This window comes from Schistocerca gregaria, chromosome X (genome assembly GCF_023897955.1).
Source record: "Schistocerca gregaria isolate iqSchGreg1 chromosome X, iqSchGreg1.2, whole genome shotgun sequence".
NCBI classification, from domain to species: Eukaryota; Metazoa; Arthropoda; class Insecta; order Orthoptera; family Acrididae; genus Schistocerca; species Schistocerca gregaria.
The window spans coordinates 489,323,900-489,342,703 of NC_064931.1; the positions used below are offsets into that span (position 1 = coordinate 489,323,900).

Below are 18,804 nucleotides of genomic sequence, written 5' to 3' on the forward strand. Positions count from 1 at the left end.
CTGAGCGTATTTCACCATGAGTGTCCTTAAGAGGCAAAGTGTTAATTGCACTTGTGAAAACTGACAGGGTAGGATACCATCTAATGAGATGCATTGTTACACAAATATGGAGTCCAAGTCAATTCTCTATTTTTGAAATTCGCAAATAATATACTTTTACTGCCAAATGTATCCAAGTAAACATCAAATAAAAAAATTTAAAAAATGAACACAATGTGGCAGTCACTATGATGATTTAAATTATTTTAATACACAATCAAGGGAAACATGCAGTCAAGGAAAAACATGCAAAATTAATAGTAACACACAAAATTCACAGTAACAAACTGCATCCAAATGAAGGTTTTATTAGATTTAGATACATTGACAATTGAGATTTATTGTTACTACATTTCCATACTTGTTATTTCTTATTTTGAATAATGATTTGATACCTTTTACACTCTGGTAATATGCCGCACTTCATTATAAATAGATTATGATGTTTCCCAGTTTGGATACAAATAAAAATTAAGAAAAACAGTAGATGACCCCTACGAGTTTAACATTGCACAAGTTGTGTCTTTCAAATTTTTCTCTTAATTTGATTACCTTCCAACTTATGCTATTTTCTAATGATGTAGAAAGGCATTTTATGATGAAATGTGCCACATTTGATAGGAATATCCTCCATAACTAAGCGAGAAAGAGAGCAATGTAAGACATTTGTAAGAAATATTGAAAAATCATATTTTCTGTTGAACTATTGGAGAGAGACTGTTGGTAATGTTAATACTGTAAAATTGGAAATTACACAAGCTGTGGTTTCTATTACAGTAGTGCAATTCAGTTAGATTGGCCAATAGCAGGCACATTTATGATAGAACCTAAGAATTAGTTAACATTATGCCATGTCACATAGTTACCTGCTGAATGTGCCACTTCTGAGCCAAGTACAGCCATCTGAAGAGGACCAGACAGTATGTCATTAAATGTGACAACTTCCTTTGTGCTTTCCCCATCAGTTGCTGAGTCAATGTTCTCTAATATCAGCCTTAAGACAAAGAGATACCAATAAATTACAAGCATATAACTTCTGAACTTTGTGAACTATAAAACATACTAATTAATTACAACATTGAGGTCCCATGCTAAAACTCTAATACTAACTTCTGTTTAACTGTGAAGGAATTATTGGTATCAGACTTGTAACAAATTACTATGGCAGAAACACAGTATTACCATATGAATCTTCAGTTTTTTCCCAGAATACAAGTTGATCGAACAGTCTGTGGATGTAATGCCTGTTCATAGCATCAAATTGGTCTGGACACTATGATCGGCAGTACACCCATTGACTGTTTGATTATGATTATCAAATTTTTAAGCCTGTAATTCAAATAGGATAACAGCAGCCAATCATATTTTCTTTGCAGTTATGATTTATTGCACCATAAAAAGTTTTGAGCTGCAGTAATGGTTACAACATACTGATGAAATAAGCACAGTGTTTCTTCTAAACTGCAAAATGAGAACTAGAAAAGTAAAAAAAATATCAGTACATGAGCCATAATTACATTACATTAAATTTACCAAAGTACTTATATGTTGAGGGAGCATTGCTTAACAATGTTAATAATAATTACAAACCTGAAAGTAACATACATAACAATATGATGCAGGCTGAGGCAAATTTAGCACAGATAGATGATTATATCTACAGCCATTCTGTAGCTGAGCTTATTTTAATTCTTTCACTGTCAAGTGCGTGACGCAGCAGTTGTTACCACAGTGCAGTGCTTGTGTGTTGCTTAGTGTTGAACGCTTTGTTCATTGCATGTAATATTACAAAAAAAAACCTTGAGTGACATTTTCAAATTATTTGAAGAGATTCACATTTGCAACAAATATCAGTTTAACAGATTATCTAATTAATTACACATTCCATGGATTACTGAAATTATTTCTAATTATACTTTTGTATATTGCTGCATGCTACATATTTTCAGAATACTAATTAGCACAAAGGCATAAATGGATACTGGTCTCAGTCACTACCCATGTTACAACTGAAACACAACAAAGCAATTATATTTTTTTCTGTTTTACTATACATTTTACCCTGTTTTATTTAAATATTCATCTATGGGATTTAAGGAGTTGTTCAGAACTGATTTGAGATTTGATTAAAAATTTTTATTGCTATCTGCCAGATATATTATGATATTGTGCAAATTATTAACGAATTTTCTGGCAGCATATTGAAAAATTCTAAAATTATGATGGATTATTTATGAAAAAATTGTGTGAAGATGCAGTTAGAATGCCTAACTCCTTAAAGAGGTACTTATAAGATGACTATGGATGAACACCACATATTACTCTCACAATTCACTTTTACCAATCAATGCTCCCTTCCTAACTGATGAGTTACCCCCAAGAAATATGCCCTAAAGTATTGATAAGGGGAAATATGCAAAACTGAAATAATAATTTGTTTGCTTCCCAAACTAGAAATTACATGAAGAGTTTAAGTTGCTGAGCTTTGCTGGCTCAGAAGCTCTGCAATATGATTCTTCCACTTCAAATAAAAATTTGTACACAGAATATTCTGACTGCTCTATATTATTCACTGATGCCTGTAATTGGACTGCATTAACTGTTGGCAATATTTTGTTTATTGTGCAGAACTGAGTACACTGTTTTCTTTTTCCAAATTTAAGGAAAAGTTCTTTTCCAGAGAACCACTAATTAATTATTTGACACACATTATTAACAATTTCTTCTGTTGCCACCTGCCACATGGACTAACATTTATCTTTGATTGAAATATTGAGAACCAAGTATATATCTAAAGTTGAACACCAGACCACACACACACACACACACACACACACACACACACACACACACACACACACACACACATTTTCACTCTCAGTGTGCTCTCTCTCTCTCTCTCTCTCTCTCTCTCTCTCTCTCTCTTCGGTGAATTATCCTTTGCCTCCAGTCTGGCTTTGCTGTTTAGTATTCATTTGTAGTTTTCCCTGATTAGTGTTAGGAGAAATTCAGTGATAGCAAACATATCACTAATAATTAAAGTTACACCAGTCCTTTCAATGGCTCTATGAAAGGACTGAGTGAATTCCATGTGGCTCAATAACCTGGTGCAAGTCTTACAATTGGATTCCACTTCGGCAACTTGCATGTGCCTAACATAACCTAGTAATATTAGCAGGGAAAGGGGATCTAAAGTTTAATGTGGAATCCAAACCAAGTGTTGTTCCTGATTAATCTTCACATCATTGAAAGGTGAAGGCTACGGTTAAAGACAGACTGAAATATTCCATGTTCTGGCCAGAATTTGATCCCAAGACCTTTTAGTTTCCATCCATGTGCCTCACTGCTAGACCACCAGTACTGATGAGACTGCTGTATTTTACAATGCACTATGATATCTTCTGAAAGTCTCCTGTCTCATGTTTTGCTTCAGAGGAGTCTGCCAGGCACTTAAGTGTGATTTGCAGAGTATCCATGTTGGTGCAGAATGATTGCAGAAGTATGGCATGTTATTAACATCCAGCATGATACTTAAGCATTTCTTGAGGTAATTCATCTGTATATGTTATTATGTTTCCAGCCAGTTTGATAATTCAATTGTTATGGAATTGAAAATTTGGCTAGAAACATGAGTACATACAATCAAAGTCAAAATTTTGGGTTTGTCACACCACCTGAGCAGCAGTAACATGCCAGTAAACGTCTGTAATGTTTCACTATTCTAAGCTTTTATTTCACTACTGTCATATTTTTCGTGATTGCATGTGACTTGCACAGTTGACAAAATAAAACTGTTGACATGTCCTGATAAGCTTGGGTACCTTTGGTTGTATCCAGCTCACACCAGTGATAATGTAATGCACGCTGGCAACATCAGCAGCACCATATGTACCACAATTTTATCAGTGTATTTATTTCCTTCTTATTGTATTATACTTATAGATCTTTTTCATTTTTTGTGATTGAGTACAATTAGCACATATTGTTTTATACGCAAGGGTTGGAACTTAAATAGTGGCAACTATTTATTCACAACCGATACAGAAGAGTTACGTGTTTGCACCTGTTACTGTCCTTCAAAGTAGTTGCCAGCATAGTTTAGAATCCGTTGCTAGCGATGTGGAAGGCGTAGTATACTGTTAGCAGAGCCTGTTCTGTTGATGGTGCAAATGGAGCAGTCTAAAGTTATAGTGATTCTTGGGTACGACTGTGATGGTGTTATCCTAATGCATTAGATTCCTCCATGACAGACCATAAATGCACAGTATTACTGTTCATTTTTGGAGCATCACCTGCAACCAGCTTTGGGAAAGGAGAGGTGACACTTTCTGTGCAACCCACCCATCATTTTGCATGACAATGCATGGGTGCATACAGTGAAAGCTGTGGCTGCTCTGTTCGGTCAATGGGACTGGGAAGTACTGTACCATCCACCATACTCCTCGGACTTAAGTTCTTGTGACTTTGATTTGATTCTGAAGATGAAGGAACCACTTTGTGGCACTCGCTTAAGAACTGTTCAAGAGATTCACAGGGAGTAGACCGCTCCATTTGCACCATCAACAGAACAGGCTCTGCTAATGGTACACTACACCTTCCACATTGCAGGCAATGGGCTTTACACAATGGTGGTGACTATTTTGAAGGACAGTAACAGGTACAAACATGTAACTCATTTGTATCGACTGTGAATGAATAGTTGCCACTATTTAAGTCCCAACCCTCATATACAATAGCCGAGTACCTTCTCCCCACTTTCTCTGTCCATATCCTCTTCCTCAACCCCTCTCTGTCCACCACCCCCATCTCCCCCTCTCTGTCCATCTCCTCCTCCCCACTACCTTCATCCTCCTCCTCCTCCTCCCCCCCATCTCTCTGTCTGTCTCTCTCCTCTTCCTCCCTCTCTATGTCTATTTCCTCCACCCCCTCTGTACCCATCTCTGCTTCCCCCCTCTCTCCGCCCATCAGTCTTGTTTATTACTATTGTCAACAAACTCTTGACTGGGAATGAAAATCACTTAACATGAATGAGTAAATTGTTTCGGATCATTGGTATATGTGGCGTACAACACTTCTCCTGCTGCTGAAGGATAGTAGCTTCAATGACAGTATTTTGCATAGTTTTAATCTGGGAATGGGTAGGCTTACAAAGTTTCAGGTGATTCAGATTCTGTAATGGTATTATTATCATAAGCCGATAAGCTACAAATCCAACTTTCCTATTTTCTCTTAAAAAGGACTGTGAGAATGGTGGGGGTGGGGAGGGTGGCATTCAGAAACAGTCCATTACATATTATGGGCAGGGTACTATCTCAGTTGTATAAAGTTACAAAGTAAACTGGCTGTAACCTCTTTAAAGGGAGCATTCTAGCACTGATCTTGAAAGGTTTACAGAAAACAAACCTAAATATCAGTGGGTAGTAGAGGATCTGAACTCCACTCCATGTTAACAGAAGGAAAGTTGTCAGGTTGTGTAGTAAGGAGGGAGAAGTAAGAGGACGAGTTCTTCAATGAGACCTATTTGGGCCTGACTGTAAAGGATAAGTAGACAGAGCACATTATTATTTCAAGTAGAATATGCACTGATGTGGCAATTACTTGAAGGTGGGGATAATGGGTGAAGAGTCATAGGAATCACTGACAAAAACAGCCACTCTGAGCTTCACCGTTTTGCCACTAAGGCTGTCTTTCAATGAGGCTTAACGTCCTTTAGCATACATAATTTGTAAGCTAATTCCATTTTAACATTAAGAGTATTGCTTGTGCTACTGTGATCAACTATTATTAGCCTAAATTCAGTACTGCTAAAATAAATTCTTATAATGATGGCAATTTTTCATTTTTAAATCACAGAAACAGTACAGTACTAAACAAGCCAGTAAATGTAGAAAGATACTTACGCATTTGATGGATGACTGAGTGCCTGTGACCGCTGCAGCTGGGGTGTGGTAGCACGAAAAACAGGTTCTCCTGCATGAGGTAATGTATTTGATGGCAAAACCAAACCTATAAACCATGAATGACAATATAATTTTGGATGTTTCAGCTGTCTACATGAGGGCATTATCAGTCTGAAAGTTGCAGTCCCCTGCCGAGAACACTACTTGTGCCCCTGGCCATTGATTAAACATGAGCACATAAATTAGTTTCACAGTCCTTACTAGTTACCTTTTCTTTCAGCGTGACCACAAAACCCACCCAAACCATAACAGAACCCTCAAAATGCTTCACAGGTGGATGAGGATAGCCTGTATCCTTAAATTTCCTTGATGTTTTACACACACAAACCACATCTACATATACATGACTAATCTGCAGTTCACAGCTAATTGTTGGTAGAGGGTTCATCGAACCACTTGCACATTTTTTCTCTACCATTCCCCTCTCTACAGGGTGAATCACAAACTATTGCCACCTAGAATAACTCCGAAAGTATGATAGTAGCTGTAAAGCTTGTTTTCTGATAGTGGCTATCGAGGCAAATCCAATAATGTGTAACATTCTCTCTTGTATATCATGCGAATAGTAAATATTCGCTGAATACGGCATATCTATCTAACGTGCGATTGACATGTAAACACCATTCGATGGTTTCACAATACAACAGTAATAGGAATGGTAAGACTAGAATCATTGAATCAAGCGAATGTGAATGATGTATTCCTTCGAAGAACAAGTCGATATGCTTATCATTTACGGAGAATGTCAACGAAATTCAGTGAGAGCTAGAGACTTCTACGCTGAAAAATGCCCTCAACGTTCTCACCCTACACGTCATACATTTAAATGTGTGTATGATAAACTGAGAACAACTGGATCTTTAATGCATCAGAAACATATCCGGCAAAGGAAAATTACTAATGAGGAAATGGAAATTGGTATTCTTTGCCGCTGTGGTTTGAGATCCTTGTGTTAGTTCACTTCAAATCGCAAGGGAATCTGGCATGAGCCAGAGTAGTATTGTTCATGATCTGCATTGCCATAAATATCATCATTACCATATCAGTCTCCACCAAGAATTAACTGGTATGGATTGTATGCATCGCATTGGATTCTGCCGATGGGCTCAACTTCAGATTGAGAGGGATGACACATTTATTAATTTGATTTTATTTACTGACGAGGCTACATTCATGATACATGGAAATGTTAATTCGCATAAATTGCATTATTGGGCAACTGAAAATCCATGTTGGCAGCGGCAAGATGCACACCACAAACTGTGGTCAATGACTGTATGGTGTGGGATTCTGGAGGACAAAATTATAGGCCCCTATTTCATCGAAGGACATCTTAATGGTAGGAAGTGGGCCACATTCCTGCAAAAACCCATTAGGTCTGTTATTGGAAAAAATACATTTAAGGAACAAGGAACAGAATGTGGTATCAACATGATGGGTGTCCAGCACATTTTTCGCTGATGGCAGAGAAACGAGTTGCAGAGAGAATTCCCAAATTGTTGGATTGGATGCGCAGATGTGTCATGGCCGGCTCATTTGCCAGACTTGACACCTCTGGATTTTTACTTGTGGGGATTCGTAAAAGATATAGTTTATAAAGATGTTCCAACTACACGTGAAGATATGCAAGAAAGAATTGTCAGAGCATATGCTTCGGTAAGTGCCTATGTGATAAGGAATACCACTCAATCCATGATAAGAAGACAGCAGCACCGCATTGATACCAACGGTCATCACTTTGAACACCTTCTGTAAATGGATGTTCATGCCACCTTTTTGACCTTCAGAGACCTTACTGTAACACATCATTGGATTTGTCCTGATAGCCACTATCACAATATAAGTACCAAACTATAGCATACCATTTGAAAAAAACAAAGTGGAGCTTCATATCTCTGAAGCGGCCCCACCTAGCAACAAAAAACCATTATATTATGGCCCCCCATTGTTCCATGCAACATTTGTCCCACAAACTTTTCAGCTCCTATCACACTTTCAGCGTTATTCTTGGTGGCAATAGTTAGTGACTCACCCTGTATATTACAAGGGAAAATGAACACTTACATCATTCCGTGTGAGGTCTAATTTCTCTTATTTTATTATGAGGATCATTAGTCCCAGAGTAGGCAGATGTCAACAAAATATTTTCAAATTCAGAGGACAACATTGATGATTGAAACATCATTAAAAGATCTTGCTACAACAAATAAAGCCTTCATTTTAATAATTGCCCCTAACTAATGTATCATATCTGTGGCACTATCTCCCTTTTTCCATGAAAATATAAAACAAGCTGCTCTTCTTTGAACTTTTTCTATGTGCCCCATCAGTCATATCTGGAAAGGATCCCATACCACACAGCAATAGTCTAGCAGAGAATGGACAAGCATAATGTAGGTAGTCTCTTTGGTTTGTCTTCCCTATGACATTAGCTATGTGATCATTCCAATGTAAGTTGTTAATAATTGTAATTCCTAGATATTTAGTTGAACTGACTGCTTTTAGATTTGAGTGATTTACCGTGTAACCAAAATTAAATGGATTTCTTTTAGTACTCATGTGGGTGACCTCACACGTGCAATTATTTAGGGTCGATGCAACTTCTCGTACCATTCTGTATTCTTTTAAATATGGTATAGTTTTTGTGTCACAATTTGATTAGAAGCCATTCATGAGGAACAGTATCAAAAGCCTTTTGGAAATCTAGAAATATGGTGTCAATTTGAGATCTCTTGCTGGTAGCACTCACGACTTCATGAGAATAAAGAGCTAGTTATGTTTCACAAGAATGATATTTTCTGAATCATTGCTGAATGTGTGTCAACATATCATCTTCCTCGAGGTAATTCATAAAGTTTGGAGACAGTATAAATTTTTCATTGAGCGAATGGTTGTATATGATTTTTAAGTATGGGGTTATTATATTGCATACTCTAAAAGGAATCTGACTGGTATACAATCTGGATCAGAGGACTTTGCCATTATTAAGTCATTTAAGTTTCTTTGTTACACCTAGGATATCTAGTACTAAGGTACTCAAATTGCTAGCAGTTTTTAATTCAAATTCTGGAATATTTACTCTGTCTTCTTTGGTGAAGGAATTTTTTGAAAACCATATTTAGTAATTCTGCTTTTGTGGCACTGCCACTCGTGCATTACCATCACTATCATGCAGTGAAGGTATCGATTGTGTTTTGCCAGTGGTGTTCTTAACATGCGACCAGAATCTATTTCGATTTTCTGCCAGGTTTTGCAACAGAGGTTCACTGTGGAACTTATACTGAAGTTCACACTAAATACTGAGCTTCTGTAAAACTTGGCCAAAGTTGAGGATGTTAACATCTTTTAAATTTGTCATGCTTTTTTTTGTTGCTTCTGTAACAGTGTTCTGATGTGTTTTGTGTACCACTGACCATTAATGGTGGGGGTGATTCCAGTTCCATCTCTTATAAATTTATTTGGTATAAATCTCTCCACTGCTGTCAATTCTATTTCTTTGAATTTAAGCCACATCTGGTCTACACTTTCATGGTTAGTTTGGATGGAACGGAGGCTGTCTCTGGGAAAGGCATCAAGCCCATTTTATCCACTTTTTTTAAATAGATATATTTTGTGCTTATTTTCGGTGGGTTTGGATATTACAGTATTCAATCTGACTACAACGAACTTGTCGACACTAACTGCTATACCATCATAATGCTCCCTATTTGCTTGGGATTACTTGTTGCTAACAGGTCGACCATGTTTTTACAACCATTTAACTTTGGGTGAGCCCCCGAACTGCCAGTTCAAAATAATGTTTGGAGAAAGCATTTAGTAGGATTTTGGATGATGTTTTATGTCTGTCACTGACTTTAAAAGATATATTTTCAGCAACATATCAAAGGTAGATTGAAGTCACAAGCAAGAATAACTGTATAAGTGGGATACCTATTTTAAATGAAACTAAGTTTGTTTTGGACTGTTCAGCACCTACACTCCTGGAAATGGAAAAAAGAACACATTGACACCGGTGTGTCAGACCCACCATACTTGCTCCGGACACTGCGAGAGGGCTGTACAAGCAATGATCACACGCATGGCACAGCGGACACACCAGGAACCACGGTGTTGGCCGTCGAATGGCGCTAGCTGCGCAGCATTTGTGCACTGCCGCCGTCAGTGTCAGCCAGTTTGCCGTGGCATACGTAGCTCCATCGCAGTCTTTAACACTGGTAGCATGCCGCGACAGCGTGGACGTGAACCGTATGTGCAGTTGACGGACTTTGAGCGAGGGCGTATAGTGGGCATGCGGAAGGCTGGGTGGACGTACCGCCGAATTGCTCAACACGTGGGGCGTGAGGTCTCCACAGTACATCGATGTTGTCGCCAGTGGTCGGTGGAAGGTTCACGTGCCCGTCGACCTGGGACTGGACCGCAGCGACGCTCGGATGCACACCAAGACCGTAGGATCCTACGCAGTGCCGTAGGGGACCGCACCGCCACTTCCCAGCAAATTAGGGACACTGTTGCTCCTGGGGTATCGGTGAGGACCATTCGCAACCGTCTCCATGAGGCTGGGCTACAGTCCCGCACACCGTTAGGCCGTCTTCCGCTCACGCCCCAACATCGTGCAGCCCGCCTCCAGTGGTGTCGCGACAAGCGTGAATGGAGGGACGAATGGAGATGTGTCGTCTTCAGCGATGAGAGTCGCTTCTGCCTTGGTGCCAATGATGGTCGTATGCGTGTTTGGCCCCGTGCAGGTGAGCGCCACAATTAGGACTGCATACGACCGAGGCACACAGGGCCAACACCCGGCATCATGGTGTGGGCAGCGATCTCCTACACTGGCCGTATACCTCTGGTGATCGTCGAGGGGACACTGAATAGTGCACGGTACATCCAAACCGTCATCGAACCCATCGTTCTACCATTCCTAGACCGGCAAGGGAACTTGCTGTTCCAACAGGACAATGCACGTCCGCATGTATCCCGTGCCACCCAACGTGCAATAGAAGGTGTAAGTCAACTACCCTGGCCAGCAAGATCTCCGGATCTGTCCCCCATTGAGCATGTTTGGGACTGGATGAGGCGCCGTCTCACGCTGTCTGCACGTCCAGCACGAACGCTGGTCCAACTGAGGTGCCAGGTGGAAATGGCATGGCAAGCCGTTCCACAGGACTACATCCAGCATCTCTACGATCGTCTCCATGGGAGAATAGCAGCCTGCATTGCTGCGAAAGGTGGATATACACTGTACTAGTGCTGACATTGTGCATGCTCTGTTGCCTGTGTCTATGTGCCTGTGGTTCTGTCAGTGTGATCATGTGATGTATCTGACCCCAGGAATGTGTCAATAAAGTTTCCCCTTCCTGGGACAATGAATTCACGGTGTTCTTATTTCAATTTCCAGGAGTGTGTATCATATCAGTTGGGAGGTTGGTAAAAAAAAACAGTTATAAATTTATTCTGGTTGTCAAGTATAAGCTCTACCCATACAAACTGACACTGACTATCTACCTCAATTTCGCTACAGTACAGACCACTTGTAACAGCAGCAAACATGACACCATCAAATGTATTTAGCCTGAATTCCTGAACATCATTGTATCATTTGTAAAAATTTCAGCTGAACCAATTTTCAGCTTTAGCCAACTTTCAGTACCTATAACAATTTATGCTGCAGTGCTTTCTATTAGTGCTTGGAACTCTGGTTCATTCCCAACACAGCTAGGAAATTTACTACTATAATAACTATGGTTTCTAGGTCAACACTTGTCTCATGTTTGCCCAGCACAGTTTGAGACTGAAACCCTTTTTGTTCTTTCCCAAGACTCTCTAATCTCAAAAGATCACCCAGTCTACTTCACACAGTCACCACTATCCATGTAGTCGCCACGTGTGTTATGGATCCCTGACCTATTAAATTGGACCCAGTACCGCACCATCATATAGCATAAGTTGAGGAGTCTGCAGCCTACATGGTCTCACAACTGTCTGAGTCTCTGAATCAAACTGTCCGTTTGACTCTGTATCAAAGGTCTGCAATCCATACTGTCAATGATGCTATTGATGGTGAGTTCTGCCTTCATCTCGCACCCAAGACTGGCAGACTTTACCCATTCAGCTGGCTGCTTGAAACCAGAGTGAAACTTCTCCAATCAAAGCAGCACATGTAATTAGTATGGAGATGAGCCACCACCTGCAGTAGTTGGCTGCACACCGTACTCTTCATGGTATCAAAAGGACCCGTTCCACATCTTGGATGACTCCTCTCCCAGTATGCACACAGAGTGCACACTGGATTTCTTCCCCTCCTTGGCAGCCACATCCCTAAGGGGCCTCACTAGACACCTAATGTTGAAGCTCCAAACTACCAATAATTCCACCATCTGTGAAAGCTTGGATATAGGAGGCTGAGAGTTTTCCTCCAAAAAAGGACAAGTGACTGTATCTGGCTCATGATCTTATCAGCCACAGATAGTGCGTTAAACCTTTTTGCCAGACGAACCAGGAAGCCTTCTGATCAGCGGCCCCCTCCCCTAGAAAGTCTCTCAGTGCCTGCTCCACCTTGGGAGGATATCTCACTTGACATCCTGTACTATGATGATGCCTGTGGTCATGAAGCACACAACAGTGAAGTTATTAGTACCATTCCTAAAATATTCTGAGACAAATGCATCACCTTGTAGCAGAGAACAATGTCAAAGTGGACTTTTAGATTCAGCACTTCTTGCACAATGACGCTTCTTTTTCCATTCACCTTCTTTATTAGATTAGATTAATACTTGTTCCACAGATCATGAATATGACATTTCGTAATGATGTTGAACGTGTCAGGTTAATAAAAGATGTCTGTACAAGATATTATATTACCCAAAATATTGCATGACACTAATGTTTAAGTTAGTTCTTTTCCCCCTTCCCCTCCCTTAATTTATATCTAAAAATTCAGCCAATGAGTAGAAGGAGTTGTCATCTAGATATTCTTTTAATTTATTTTTAAATGTTGGTTGGCTATCTGTCAGGCTTTTGAAGCTGTTTGGTAGGTGACCAAAGACTTTTGTGGCAGCATAATTTACCCCTTTCTGTGCCAAAGTCAGATTTAACCCTGCATAGTGAAGATCATCCTTTCTCGTAGTGTTATAGCTATGCACACTACTATTACTTTTGAACTGGGTTGGATTATTAACAACAAATTTCATAAGTGAATATATATACTGTGAGGTTACTGTGAGGATCCCTAGATCCTTAAATAGATGTCTGCAGGATGACCATGGGTGGTCTCCAGCAATTATTCTGATTACACAGTTTTGGGCAATGAATACTTTTCTACTCAACGATGAATTACCCCAGAATATGATGCCATACGAAAGCAGTGAATGAAAGTAGGCATAGTAAGCTAATTTACTGAGATTCTTATCACCAAAATTTGCAATAACCCTAATAGCATACGTAGCTGAACTTAGACGTTTCAGCAGACCATCAATGTGTTGCTTCCAGTTTAACCTCTCATCAATGGACACACCTAAAATTTTTGAAAATTCTACCTTAGCTACAGACTTCTGTTCAAAGTCTATATTTATTACTGGAGTTGTGCCATTTACTGTACAGAAATGTATATACTGTGTTTTATCAAAATTTAAAGAGAGTCTGTTTGCTGAGAACCACTTAATAATTTTGTGAAAAACATCATTTACAATTACATCACTTAGTTCCTGGTTTTTGGATGTTACTACTATACTTGTATCATCAGCAAAAAGAACTAACTTTGCATCTTCATCAATGTGGTTAGTAAGTCATTAATGTATATCAAGAACAGTAAAGGACCTAAGACCGAACCCTGTGGGACCCCGTACTTCATAGCCCCCCCCCCTAGTTTGAGGAATCAGCTGTTGTTTTAACATTACATGATCCACTCATTTCAACTTTCTGCATTCAGTTTCGTCACCAAAGTTTCATGAGAAATATTTCATTTATGCAGTTCCTATAGCACTGTTTTCTTTTACTGAGTATTTTTTAGATGTAGATTAATCTCAGCAGATACTGTCACAGGTGTGGTCTTCTTAATAGGAGTAAAAACCTGCTCTAATACAATCATGTCCCAATGAGTAACTCTAGTTTTCTTCTGCTATTGTGTTTAGCACAAGTTTCTCCCATTAATTATATATGTAGGTACAATAACAGAACAGTAGCTCTGGATACCCCTAGTAAATTTGTGACTATTATCATGGATGCATAAAACAAGTGGGCACTTCTTGAAAGTATCTGTGGTGTGACGTGTTGATATATCAATACAGCATCACAACACTCACATCTGAACACTCTTAGATATAAAACCTGGCTGGCAACCAGCCACCACAGAGATTAAGTCCTAGTCATCTACTTAGGGTGCCAATAAAACTGGACAGAATTCTAAGCCAAGTCATTTGCATGATCTGGCAACACAGTAGGATGCAGGAGTATCTGGAGGAAGTGTCTTCTGCTCAAGCTGTACACTGGTGTATCTGCTAGTGGTATAGTGGTAAACATTGCACAATTTACACACAAAATAGTGAGTTTGTGTACACTCATCCTTTTATTTTTTTTAATTACATATCAGCAGACTGCTAAAGGCATCAGTCTGTTGGAAACTCAAATATAGTTTGCTTCATTTTCTAACCCATCAGTAATAGTGAAACTTTCCCTGCAAGGCACCCCCACTGCGGCCTATTGTGAGTAATATTGGGGCACCAACGTATAATCTCGCGAAACATCTGGCAGCACAATTGAGCCCTTTCGTAGGAAAGTGTGAGCATCACATCCATAGCTCACAAGACTTTATTCATCAGCTCAAGAACTTACATCTCGCACCATCAGATATACTCGTAAGTTTTGATGTAGTCTCACTTTTTACTCGAGTACAATTGCAGGAATCGTTGTTGCTCATTAGCAAGAAGCTGGAGAGGAACTTTTAGACTTATTCCAACATGTCCTCACCTCAACGTATTTTCTATTCAATGGAAAATACTTTAAACAGACTGACGGTGTCACAATGGGTAGTCCCTTGTCACCCATTGTGGCTAATCTTTTTATGGAAGACTTCGAGGAGAGAGCACTCCAGTCGTCGGATTTGAAGCCTACGTGTTTTTGGCAATATGTGGATGACATTTTTGTTATCTGGCCTCATGGCACTGCATCGCTCAATGTATTTCTTGAGCATCTTAACTCGCTCCATCCCAACATCAAGTTCATTATGGAGATGGAGAAAAATGACGAACTTCCATTCATGGACATGTTGGTACGGAGAAAAGAAGATGGCACATTAGGTCACGCAGTGTACCATAAACCAACACACATGGACTTATACTTACAGGCCACCAGCTGTCACCATCCTTCACAACGAAGTGGCCAATGAGCTACTCCATCTGTGTACCACTTTCCAACAGAACGGATATTCCGAACGGGAGATTCGCAGTGCCTTACACCCGGAGTGGGTTACCCAATGTGAGGAACTGGAAGAAGGCAAAGATCAAAGGGGAATGGTCATCTTGCCATACATCGGTGGTGTCTCTTCAAAAATAGGAAGATTATTGAAGAGGCATAAAGTTAAATGTGTCTTTCGTCCGCTGGCAAAACTCAGAGCTCTCTAGGGCTCATCTAAGGACAGCCCTGGCCTAAGAGGACCCAGTGTTTATGAGATTCCTTGTAGCTGTGGCATGTCGCACATCAGACAAACTTGTCACACTGTAGAAGAGAGATATACTGAACACTGATGCTACACTTGTCTGGAGAAACCGGAGAAGTCTGCAGTGGCCGAGCATTGTCTCAGTACAGGCCATTCTATGAATTATCAACACACCAAAATTCTTGCATCAACGAGTTCATACTGGGACAGTGTTATTAATGAAGCAGTGGAAATACGTAGCTCAACGAATCTTGTAAACAGAGACAAGGGCTTTCAGCTCAGTACAGTTTGGGATCCAGCATTGGCCATATTGAAGTCACATCGAGCAGAGAGGAGTACTATTGGTCATATGACGGATGATGATTCGCCAGCAACATAAATATTTTGTTGACAAGCATTTTTGCTTGCAGCTTCTGACAGAGGTTGCTGGGGTGGCCGATGGCAACGCAGAGCAGCACAGCAGCCTCCAAGTGTGCGCCGAAGTCTTTGGTTCTTCGTATTGCAGGTGGCATTGCTGTCCTTCCAGATATTGGTTGATATCATTGCTATTGGCCATCGAATTTGGCGCCTCCACGCATGCGCACTTCCTGTCTAAGACTGGCATAAATAGGGGGCTCTTGTCATGCCTTAGCAGTGTGTTCGTCGCACCTGAAGATGTCGGCCAGTTGTGCTGGTGAAATATTGTGGAGTTTTCACTATGACATCCGACGTCTTGGCCAAGAACCATATATAGAGTATGACCGCACGAGGATTCTGGTACAGACGTCGAGATACTGGGACAGCGTTGTTAGAGAGGCCATCGAAATTCGCACCAATGACGACCTCATAAACCGTGACTGTGGCTATAATCTTAGCAAGGCTTGGGAACCAGCGATTGGGTTAATCAAGAGTAAATCAAGCAAATGCATAGTTGTGACGCTGTCGCAATCTGTTCCACCGCGCTACCGTGGCGCGGGGCACGGACGGCGGAAGGAGCGCGCCGCGGGCGGAGGGTATTTAAATCGGCCGCCGCTGCGACCAAACCCAGTTCCCCTTGAGCAGCCATAGCGTACGGATCTCCGTGCCGGCGCGTTCACAGGAGCTCAGTCCGTCAGTTCACCTGATGATGGCGACATGTTTGATCGCCGAAATATTGTGCCCGTTGGACACTATAGACCGGCAGTACACCCGTGGATATTTTGATTATATATTGAACAGTTTATGTTTGAGAGTTTCCTCATACCTAGAGCAGCCAGTGGCCACCCACCACTGGGTACCTTGATGCCAGCACTGGCTGACCAGGTGATCATGGCATGGGACATTTTGGGATCTTTCTGCCCTCACATTGTTACCATAAATTTTTTCCTTATTTTAGTTTGATTTCCCACATGAAATAACATTGATATACATAGTGAACATCTCACAGTTACACATGGATTGTGATGAGTGTATTTATCAAGTGTCATTTCCCCATTTGAAATTCTAGTATTTGTTGTCCAGTTATGTATTGGATTTTGTGTACTTCAATTTAACAAAATATGTTTAAGCGAATGCTATCAGACAAAGCATGTCAGCAAAGGATTATCTTGTTTCAAGAAAGTGTGTTCAGGCAAGAATGATTTTCCATACTCAGGAAGTCTTAATAACTAACATATATGATGAATTGCAACATTTGCATTCAATAGCCTAGGAGCACAATTTGGGTGTAGAGGAACTATGTGCTCTAATGAAATGCAACCAGCTACATTTTCACTTGATCATCATCAGTTCACTAATTGAACATTTCTATGGCATATTGTTTCTTGTGATTAATTACACTGTGTTTATGTTTATTGTGTAAGAAAGAATTATTGGCTCAACCCTAACAAAAGACATTCCCTTAACCAAAGGTCAGCATAACTAGACAATATTTTGCATATAGTGGCACAAAGAGGGTGTTGTGTACTTCAAATGCCTTCGCAGGGGTCTTCCCTTGCAGCTGGCATTTTTGACAACAACTGAGAGTTAGTTAGTAACATGTTCCATAGATCATTTGAATGATTCCTTTGTTGAAATTATGTGGAATGAGTCAGTTTACAGGACATGTATAAATGTTTTGTGTTAACTTTAACAAACACGTTATTTTTTAGTCCTACTCATATAACAACATTTAAAAACTTGGAGTTATCCAAGAGAAACGTTTTTAGTTTAGATTTAATAGTTGCTTTGCTTTGCTACATTTTATTTTAGTGGGCAAATGAAAAAAAAATTGTTGTTGTACATTGAACTCCTTTCTGAGCCACTGACAGCTTTAATGCTTTGGTAGCTTAAGTGGGAATCCCTGGTGGGGGAGGGGGTGGGGGGATGAAGACATTAATTTCAAAGAACACTACTGAGAAAGTTTGGAGACCCACAACTTGAAGCTGACTGCAGAACGATCCTATAGCCGCCAACATACATTTCATGTAGGGACCATGAAGATAAGAGATACTAGGGCTGATACAGAGGCATATAGATAGTCATTTTTCCCTCACTCTATCTGCAAGTGGGACAAGAAAGGAATATGGGTAATATGGGTACCCTCTGACATGCACTGCATGCTGACTTGTAGGGTATGTATGTACATGCAGATGTAAACATAGATTTAATAAATGTCATTTTTTCCTCTAGAGTTGTAGATGTGGATGTCACTCTTCTTCTCAAATTGTGATAGATTATTTATGACCAATTTCATTAGCTAATATTTATATTGTGATGATGCAGTTAAAATGTCTAACTCCTTAAAGAGATATCTACATTATGGCAGTGAGTGAATGCCACATATTATTCTTAATGCTCTCTCTCTCTCTCTCTCTCTCTCTCTCTCTCTCTCTCTCTCTCTCTCTCTCTATCTATCTATCTTTCCCCAAATCAATACTTTCTTTCTAGGTGCTGAGTTAACCCACAAAATTACTCCCCATAAGACATTATTGAGTGGAAATATGCAAAATATGTCAGGAGGTTAACTTGTTTATTTCCAAGACTAGCAATTATATGAAGATCATAAGTAGCTAAATTTAATTTCCTGCGAAGCTCATTAATATGTGTATTCCAGTTCAAGTTTTCATCAGTATGTACACCAAAAGTATGGAGGATTCTACCCTATTTACTGACTCCTGTTCATGTTCTACATCAATTAGTGGTATGACTATTTGTTGTACA

At 39.9% G+C, this 18,804-nt stretch overlaps 1 protein-coding gene across 1 annotated transcript in view; it reads right to left on the bottom strand.

The window, feature by feature from the left end:
- The window catches only part of LOC126298155 (lisH domain-containing protein ARMC9-like), a 232,051-nt gene that overhangs the window by 39,506 nt on the left and 173,741 nt on the right, over positions 1 to 18,804 (bottom strand). The window contains exons 15-16 of the mRNA XM_049989465.1: positions 5,940 to 6,045; positions 906 to 1,033 (exon numbers count right to left, since the gene is read on the bottom strand). Coding sequence (XP_049845422.1) covers positions 906 to 1,033; positions 5,940 to 6,045 — 234 coding nt within the window. The remainder of the gene's footprint in view (positions 1 to 905; positions 1,034 to 5,939; positions 6,046 to 18,804) is intronic.